The following is a 9,851-nucleotide window of genomic DNA, read 5'->3' on the forward strand; positions in this document are numbered from 1 at the left end:
TTTTTTCTCGTGGTGTGCATGTACTGTATACATCCGAATTAGGCTGTGTTGCTTCTGTGTTTCATACAATATATGTGGCTATATCCATAATTTTGTATGTATTTATTTATTCTGTCATGTTTATTTAGTATATATGGAAGTGGTGATCTTTGAGAGCTATATGCAATGAAATTTCATTTTAATGTATGCTGATTAGTTTACATTCAAAGTGACAATAAACGTATTTTATTGCAGCTGCCTTTGTAAATATGGCAGCCTTTGTAAATATGGCAGCCTTTGTAAATATGGCAGCCTTTGAACATGGAGTTCTACTGACTAAGCTGCTTTCCTGTTTTCACCACAGTGGTGCTAATACCACCAATGAATCACTGAATGAGAACAGTCTCATCCAAATTGTGCAAAGCTGGCTAAGGAATTCTGGGAGTTGAAGTCCACCAGTCTTAAAGTTGCCAGGGTTGGAGACCCCTGTTCTTTGCTATGCTATGCTATGCTACTCTACTATCAAAATGCAGTGGCAAATGTGGTAGCTGTAGCTTAACCCTTTCCATACTTTCTCATATTCCCTCATTTTCCCTCTAGTTGCTTTCACCTCAGGAAGGATCTCATACCATTTCAAAGTCTTGGAAGAACATGGCATTTCTCCCCTACCTTCAGCTCAATATAGGGGATGTTTTCTCATATTTGCCTTCTAGGGGAAATCACACAGGATTAGGTTTTTTTCTAAGTCCCAAAGCAGTAGCAGAAATGTGTGTCAGCACATAATCATGGTCCTAAAGACTCTTTCCCAGCACAATTTGGATGAGACTGTTCTCATTCAGTGATTCATTGGTGATATTAGCACCGCTGTGGTGAAAACAGGAAAGCAGCTTAGTCAGTAGAACTCCACGTTCAAAGGCTGAGTAAGGTCAATTCAGGGTCACTCCAATCCAATCTTTTCTAACATGGAGTCTGTCAAATTGCTGGATTTCCACCAAAATGCCTAAGGAAGGGATGGCACTGGTTATATTAAATCTGCACTGCATTAACCCCAGATGATGACTGTTTCAGGTTGAGATGAGGTATAGAGAGTTAAGACTTTGGTTAAATAACAGCCTTGGGATAAGTTGGAGTCATTTTAGCGTAAGCTTTTAAATATTTACACACACACATGCACACAGATTTTACATTGCTAAAGAGAGAAAAGAATCAAGATGGTTTAAAACTGTCAATGGTGAAACTAATCCATGCTTATTGCAAACTGAAAGGTAAAAATAATGTGATGAACAATCATTTAATAAGACTTTGACTAAAGAGGCAGCTGCAAAGCGTGGTAAGATTAGGACTGAGTCACTCAATATTTCATTATTTTCTGCTGAAGCTGCAAATTTCTATCATTTTTTTCCCTAATAAAATCCATAGACTTTAATTGCTAGCTTTGTATATCACAATATTTTATTACTCAACCATTCTGTTTGTTTAACACTCTATGTCTCAGGACATACAGGCTATATACTTCTTGATCTATATATACATATGTCTTCCTGATGTGGAAGAAAAACATTTTCTACATTTCTTAAATGGAAAAAAATAATTAAAGACTAAGGAACAGGAATTCTGATATTCATGAAAACAAGGGGAAATCCCTCAAATGGGCAAATTCTGCCTTCTCAGTACTGAAACATGCATACTCAAGCTCCTCTGAAGTTTCAGTTGGTAACTATGATTCATGATAAGAAACTCAAATTACTAATTTGCCTACAGATGTAAATCGCTTTCAATACCTGTCTCATTGCTAAATTTTCAGTGGTGCTTAAATAATAGATTTTCTCCTCTGCAGTTTTTAACTCACATCTTCTATCTTGGCATATGAATTCTTCTCTTTTTCCCCTCTACTTTTTAATTATCAGCTTTAGTGAATTTAGCTTACTGTTCCTTCCACGTTTCCGTCTTTCCCTACCAAACCCTCCCCCCCCCCACATATCCCATCATTCACTGAAGCCAGGAAACTGGATGACTGCCCCTGCAGAAAGCATTTATGATTAAACCACTTCAATAGAAACTCTAGGAGTCTGCTGAATGGAAAGACTCTGTGGGTCTGGCCTGCAGAGGCCTGGAGGTTAGGCAGGACATTCAGCATCAGAAATGAGGGGAAATTTTCTGACAGTGAGAACAATTAGCCAATGGAACAGCTTGCCTTTAGGAATTGTGGGAGCTTTAGCATTGGAAGCTTTCAAGAAGAGACTGGACTGCCAACTGTCAAAAATAGTGTAGGGTCTACTTGGGCAGGGGGTTGGACTAGATGACCTACAAGGTCCCTTCCAACTCTGTTAATCTGTTAATCTTCTCCATTTTCTTCCTTCACAGTTCTAATCAACCCTTCTGGTTCAGCAGCAATCACTATACTGTATCACAGGGGTCTCCAAATTTGGCAACTTTAAGACATGTGGACTTCAACTCCCAGAATTCCTCAGCTAGCAAAGGTGGCTAAGGAATTCTGAGAGTTGAAGTCCACAAGTCTTAAAGTTGCCAAGTTTGGAGACCCCTGCTGTATCAGAATGAGAGAATCATTTTGGTGGATCTGAGAGATCAGGGAAGGTCAGTCTGACAGGAATAGTTCCGTCCAATCCTGGCTAGCTAAGTTAGAGCCCTATTAGACCAAGAAAATCCTTGTTAGCCAAATGGGCAGGTTGAATGTTGGAAGGATGATTGTCATCAAGGCTTTTTAAATAATAATAATAATCCTAATATTCTTGAGAAGAATCCACATAGTAGTTGTGGTTTACTGCATTTTCTAAGATGTAGTCACACCAAGTACCTGAAAAAGCATGAATGCTATTGCTAAAGCAAAGATCTACCTCACTAGAAAGCTTTGTTATGGCATTTCCTATTTATCCGCTCACCCTTGGTGGTCAGGGAGGGTTATTCCCAAGCCAATGATTATTTTACTGTTCTGGAAGATATTTTGAATGTCAAGTCTAATGACTCACTGCTGATAGAGCTGATAATAACTTTGTTATACTCCGAGGGGAAGAGCCACTCTAGCAACACTTCCAACCAAAGATTTTTTTCTTAACGGGGGCACGCAACACCATTCATGACAAGCAAAACATCACTTCCCCTTAGCAGCAGCATTTAACTTTTCTGGACAGAACTTCTTGTCAACTTTAATGCAAACCGTTACTGAATTCCAGCATCAATGCAACCCATTGGAATGTTCACCTGATTTTGATATGTGAGGAGCTAGATTTTGCAACAAGACCATTTAATAAAAATGAAAATATTCTTTCCAAGGCTTCAGCACACAGCCTAAGTCTGGAAATATAAGAATCCACCACAACGCCATCTCCCATTCGAAGAAACTCCCAAATGTATAACATATCAGAGTGCAGAACAATTTTTACAGGGCATCTCCAATAGCAGAAATCTCATCCTGCTTCTGCACTAATGCAGTACAACAGTTATTACTGTGTTGTTATTGAAAACGTTCGTTCATGCTGCAGTGTCCAAAACCTTTATCTGACCTACTATATAAAACAAACAATTATACAAAGTCCCATCTATTTCTCTAGTCCATGAGTGTCAAAGTCAAGCGCGTCACAGGCCGGATTGTGATGTATCGGGACGTTTTTTTGTCTCTGTGGAACTGGGGTGGGCGTGGCCTGCGCGTGAAGTATCCAGACCACAGGCTGCTAGTTTGATAGCCCTGCAGTCTAATCATTATTTACATATTTACATGTAAATAAGATCAAAATATTTTTAGATTCCCCCTCCCAAACTATTCTAATATTTATAGTATTACAACCATAGACATGTCTATATTGCACTGCTATAAATTAGACCTTTGAGATGATCGATCACTGTTGTCCTCACGGTGTTAAATTTTGAAGCTAAGTAAAGGAGTTGGGAAGCAGGGTCAGTTGTGGAAACTCCCTACGGGAAACAGATCATTTCAATAGACCACAAAAGTGCTGTTGAGATTTCGTAGAAAGTATGGAGAGGGAGAGCTAAAGAGAGGCCTAAGCATTAGAGTAGAATTAGGACATTGTTAACATAATCAAATCTGCCAGTAAATGGGACATTTTTCTGGCAGACACTTAAAAATGATAGCTGGAGGGGCTCCGACTCAGTCATTAACACACTCATTATCCAGCAGAGATAGGGAATAAAAAGTAAGGAGTAAGGAATAAAGAATAGGAATATAAAGACTTCTTTCTTCCTCTAGATGCTTCACAGAGAAGAGGGGAAAGGTTCTAAGGAATTACAGACCTAACACCTGAAAGACAGCCATTTAAAAAACATCAATAACCCCAAACATGCAAAAGAATTTAGGAAATCCAGCAAAGTAGCAAAGCAATCTCAGCAGGTCTGTCAAACTCGTGGCCCGTAAGCCAGATGCGTCACATGTTGGCCACGCCCATGTCAGGTTTAGCAAAGGGGGGAAAAGTCATGATACGTCACATGATGCCGCCGTGACGCCACGAATTTGACAGCCCTGATCTATAGCATTGGATTTAGGGAAATTCTGAGGACTTAACAAGGAACCCAGAGAGAAAGCAGTCATCTGGCTGCAGCAAAATCATTTGAGGGTTAGCTCACAATTTCCAGAAGTTTAGTAGGATCTAGTAAAAAAACAAAACAGCAACCCTAATTCTTTAAATTATTTCCATGGAAGAAGTTAGAAGTTGTATCAAACAATAAAATTCAAATGAATCATGTGAAATATTTATCAAGGTAAAGGTTATTATGATGTGTTCCTTAACATCTAGGGTGATCTTCTTGCATAACTTGTCATATCCTTCTCGCTACAACTTGTCATATCCTCGCTATATGTTTCACACTTCCTTGAGCTGTTGCAATTAAGGATCTTTTAAGTGGTTTTCCTAAGTTTGTTTCCAAGAAGGAAGTCCTGAAAAAACAAAACAAAACACTAAGAGCATAAAGGATTAGCAAATTCTGCAAGCAGAAGAGATGGTACACAAAAGATTGGCTTCCCTCCCTTTTCTCTCCACTTCTGCTGCCACACATTGAATGGCAAGAGGAGGAGAGGAAAGGGTCTTGGGCAGAGGTACGCTGCACTTACTTTAATAAAGGGTCCACTGGTTGTTCTCTCCCCTTTGGGAGAGAAACGGAGCTTCAAACATGCTCCTAATCAACTCAGGCAGTTCCCATGAGTAAAGCAGGGCTGGTGTGGATCACAGCTGGGCCAACCAACGAGACAGAAAGTTAGTTATAAATGGAAAGCATAACACAAGGGTGGGTGGACGAGCCCAGCCAGCGATTAGAGCGAAGGGTTCGCCTGAACCCTTGCGACCATGCAGCAGCCCATCACTGGTCTTGGGCATAGGGGGAGAGACCTCTGACTCTCCTGCTGCCAAAAGACAAATGGCCCTGAGAATCAATGACCAGGGGGTTTGCCTGCAGTAGTCTCAAGGGACCAACAGCACTGGGCCAGCCACCCTAATTTACCTTGGAATGATTCAGTAAAGTCTGATGGCTCAACACACTTTAAGTTGGCAGATGCTGAAAAGCAACACTTTGAAGCAGAATACAAAAAGAGGAGAGGAGTCCACCTTTGCAATGGGCCATAGTTGGATGTGGTGGTGCACTCATGGCTTCAACCAATAGCTAGAGGGGTATCTTTATGCTAGGCTAGGCAGGACCTGCTCATTCCATTAGCAGCTCTTTGGGGCAGAGATTTCCCCACTAATCTGTTTTTGTGAAAAATAAATATCCATACATTCATTCATTCATCCATGCCTTGCTCTTCTCTGTGCGCACTCTAGCCCAGGTTCTATTTTGTGTGGGTGTGTTATTGTTGTTGTTTTTTAAAAAGAAAATCTATTCTAATCATAATAATCTCTTACTTTCGTGCATGTTCCTCTGGGGGGAAAGAAATGAAGAAATAGATATACCAGCCTTGGCAACCTAAATAAGGAATGAGGCCATGACACCTACAGCACATCACAATACATGGGCAAGCTGTATAACACTCCTGCCTTAAGCCCTCAGAGGGAACATGGGAGGGGGTGAAGAGCAACATCAAACACACACAATGGGTTAAAGCCTTCAATCCTTGCTTTAATATCTAAGTCCCGGGCACACCCAGCAGAGCTCTCCAAGGCATCCTGCACCATGTCGAAGAGTTCTGGAGGGGACAGATGGCTAAATGAGCTTGGCTACAAGCTGGGCCAAACGCTGGGGGAGGGCAGCTATTCAAAAGTAAGGGTAGCCACCTCAGCCAAATACAAAGGCCCTCTAGCCATCAAAGTAGTAGATCGACGCCGGGCACCCCCTGACTTTGTACACAAGTTTCTCCCACGAGAGCTGTCCATCTTACGAGCAATTCGTCATCCCAACATCGTACGTGTTTTTGAATTCATTGAAGTTTGTAATGGGAAACTTTATATTGTGATGGAAGCCGCTTCCACTGACTTATTACAACTGGTGCAACAACTGGGGAAGCTACCCTGCATCCCAGAAGCTCGAGACATCTTCCTCCAAGTCGTGAGCGCGGTACGTTACTTGCATGACCGAAATTTGGTTCATCGGGACCTTAAATGTGAAAATGTACTCCTCACTGCAGATGGACGTCGAGCAAAGCTGACTGACTTTGGCTTTGGCAGGGAGTCACGTGGGTATCCGGACCTGAGCACCACATACTGTGGCTCTGCTGCCTACGCCTCTCCAGAAGTGCTGCTGGGCATTCCCTATGATCCCAAGAAGTATGATGTGTGGAGTCTAGGAGTAGTACTGTATGTGATGGTTACTGGATGCATGCCCTTTGATGACAGCCACATCCACAGTATGCCCCGACGCCAAAAGAAGGGGGTGTTCTATCCCGAAGGTCTCCCTCCCTTACCTGAACCCTGCAAATCCCTCATTGCCCAATTGCTTCAGTTTAGTCCAGCTTCCCGACCTGGAGTAGGGCAAGTGGCCAAAAACAGCTGGCTGAAAGGAGGAACCTTAAACAAAGAACCCTCTTCTAAATAACTCTGATCTAGGACCACTGAACGCTGCTGGAGCTTTGATCTCCTTCAGCTGTTGCGAGGGGGGAAAAATGAACCAATGCTAAAACACTATGGACAAAAGGTGGAGCTCCAGATCCAAGCTGGATTTACAAAAAGAGGAAAGAACCCTCCTCCAACATTCAGATAACCATCCGGGATTACGGGAGAAAGGCTTTGACACAACAATATGAAGTTGAAGGAGACTGAATTCAAGGACTTCCATGATAGTAGAAGGGGCAGTGAACTAGTGATTGGAACACCCCAAACCTTGCCAAAAAAAAAGGGCATCAGTGCGACCTGTGGCAGACGAAAAGAAACTATGATCCTTGCCAAAAGACTTGGACATCATCACAGAATCTACACTTGCCAATGTGTAGGTGAGGCAATGAGACTTACTACAACATGATGTTTGTCTGAAGTCTAATTCACAAATAAACCCCGAAGCTTCCATCTGTTGACTTCTATGTGCTTTTAGTCCTTTGCACCTTGGGTGTCTTCCCATTAATTAGACATAAATGAGAATGTTGGCTTGTTGAAGATACACATCCTTAAATTCTTTTATTTTTAGGGAGACCTCCTTCTAGGACAGCGGTTCTCAACCTGTGGGTCGGGATCCTATTCGAGGTCGAATGACGATTTGCCAGGGGTTGCCTAAGACCATCGGAAATATGGGAAGTATACTTGCGAGTTGAGGAATCGCGCTCCAATGGTTGACTCCACAAGCCAGCTGCAGGCTCTTCAAATCGCTAGCCGAATTCGGCTTCAGGCGCGATCAATTAAAAAAGAGAGAAATCTTTGCTTTGATGTCTCCCTCTCAAGCCAGCTGCAATCACTCCCAATCGCTAGCCTAATCTGGCTTCAGGCGCGATAAACTTAATAGGGGCGGAGTCTCCGCTTTAATGCCTCTGTCCTCAAGGCAATCTCAAGCAGTTCAGATCGCTAGCCAATATGGCTTCAGGTGCGATAAATTCAAAACGAAATTAATTTTACGGTTGGGGGTCACCACATCATGGGGAATTGTATTAAAGGGGTCGCAGTACTATAAAGGTTGAGAACCACTGTTCTAGGAGATCCACAAGATACTGAGATGAGAGAAGTGGGCTCTTCTCGGATCTCTTATTCGGGTCTTAGTTTAGTTTCAAAGCTGACTCACTGCCCATTAAAAAGTCCCTCAGAAGTCAAATAAATTAACCCTCCCATCTTGTAATCAGATTCTTAAAAGGGATCATTTTAAGCACTTACTGTAACATGTATGAGTGTATGGGATGAGGGGAGAACTCCATGTGGGTGGTCACCTGGCTAAAATAGGATATTCCTATCAAGTACAGGCTTGTAGTTTTCAATAACTTTGGTACTGTTAAAACTCTCTTGAGATCAACTAATTTAAAGTAATTATTGTGAGATTAAGATTGCACTGGTATCTTTGAAGAAAATGAGCCAAAGTGGCAAGTCTATGCTCATATCTATATATCTCTAGCTCTATCATTATTTCTGGTAAATTTTGGAACTTAAAATGGGACTTAAAGAATATATAAATGTAGACTATAAACCTAAGCTTTGTATAAAAAAATAACTTGAAAACAAAACTTAGAACAAGACATCCAAGACTTAGCCAAGAAGTCTATATCTGCACTTCTATATTAAAACAAGTGGCTAAGAGTGCTGAATGTTTCGCTTTATTAGACCATGACCTGATCCCCCTTAGTATGGGGAAATCATATTCCAACCCCAAATTGTCCCAAAATTTTTGCCATATTAGTGTCTTCATCTTGCCCCTAGTCCATGAGAAAATACAGTGGTATTTTAGTACTCAATTGCTTTGAAACTCATCAAGATTTATTTATTTATTTATTTATTTAGTTAGTTAGTTAGTTAGTTAGTTAGTCAGTCAGTCAGTCGATCATATATAAGATAACAGGTAAAAATACAAATATAATTTAGATACATGAAAAGAGTAAGTAAAAGGGAATATTAGGACAGGGACGGTAGGCATGCAGGTGCACTTATGTACGCCCCTTACAGACCTCTTAGGAATGGGATGAGGTCAACAGTAGACAGTTTAAGGTTAATGGTTTGGGGGTTTGGGGAAGAAACCACAGAGTCAGGTAGTGCATTCCAGGCATTGACCATTCTGTTACTGAAGTCATATTTTCTGCAACTGAGTTTGGAGCGGTTTACCTAGAGTTTGTATCTATTGTGTGCTCGTGTATTGTTGGGGTTGAAGCTGAAATAGTCATTGACAGGTAGGACATTGTGGTAGATAATTTTATGTACTATGCTTAGGTCAGACTAAAGTCAGCGTAATTCTAAGTTGTCTGAGCCCAAAATTTGGATTTGGTACTCAATGCATTTTGATGCAAACATTTTATCCTGATACTCGTTTGTTTGGTACTCAACACACAAGCAAGAACTTCTTGGTGTTGGCAGCCTTGGGACTCATTACATTATTCCTTGTAAAAAAATTTGTTGTGATATTCATCATTTTTGGTACTCATCACACCTCCTGGAACCAATTAACGATGAGTACCAAGATACTACTATAAATGTGAATTTGCCATAAACTATATCAGTAACAACACAGAATTTCCCCCATAAGCTGTCACCAATGCTTCAAGGTACATAAAACCAGTAACACTTACTCACCTCCTATGTTGGAGAAGAGGTCAAGTAAACAACTGAGGTACAACCAGAGGTATATTTAGCAAGGTTGAAATGTACATGTGCCTCCTCTTCTCCTCTGATGACTAACCAGCCTCTACTGAAGCAATTACAGAGTAGTTTAAACCCGGTACAGCTTGTATTAATTTTAAATCATTGTATTTTTTAATTTGCAAAGGCTTGTTATCAATCTATCTATCTATCTAC

The 9,851-nt window shown here is 41.1% G+C and overlaps 1 protein-coding gene across 1 annotated transcript; it reads left to right on the forward strand.

Moving 5' to 3' along the window:
* Nucleotides 1-6,111: 6,111 nt before the first annotated feature.
* Nucleotides 6,112-6,969, forward strand: LOC131200985 (testis-specific serine/threonine-protein kinase 6-like). Its single transcript, XM_058188452.1, has one exon. The coding sequence runs from the start codon at nucleotides 6,112-6,114 to the stop codon at nucleotides 6,967-6,969; it is 858 nt and encodes a 285-aa protein (XP_058044435.1).
* Nucleotides 6,970-9,851: the final 2,882 nt, after the last annotated feature.

The sequence above is a fragment of the Ahaetulla prasina genome, chromosome 1 (assembly GCF_028640845.1).
Source record: "Ahaetulla prasina isolate Xishuangbanna chromosome 1, ASM2864084v1, whole genome shotgun sequence".
Taxonomy (NCBI): Eukaryota; Metazoa; Chordata; class Lepidosauria; order Squamata; family Colubridae; genus Ahaetulla; species Ahaetulla prasina.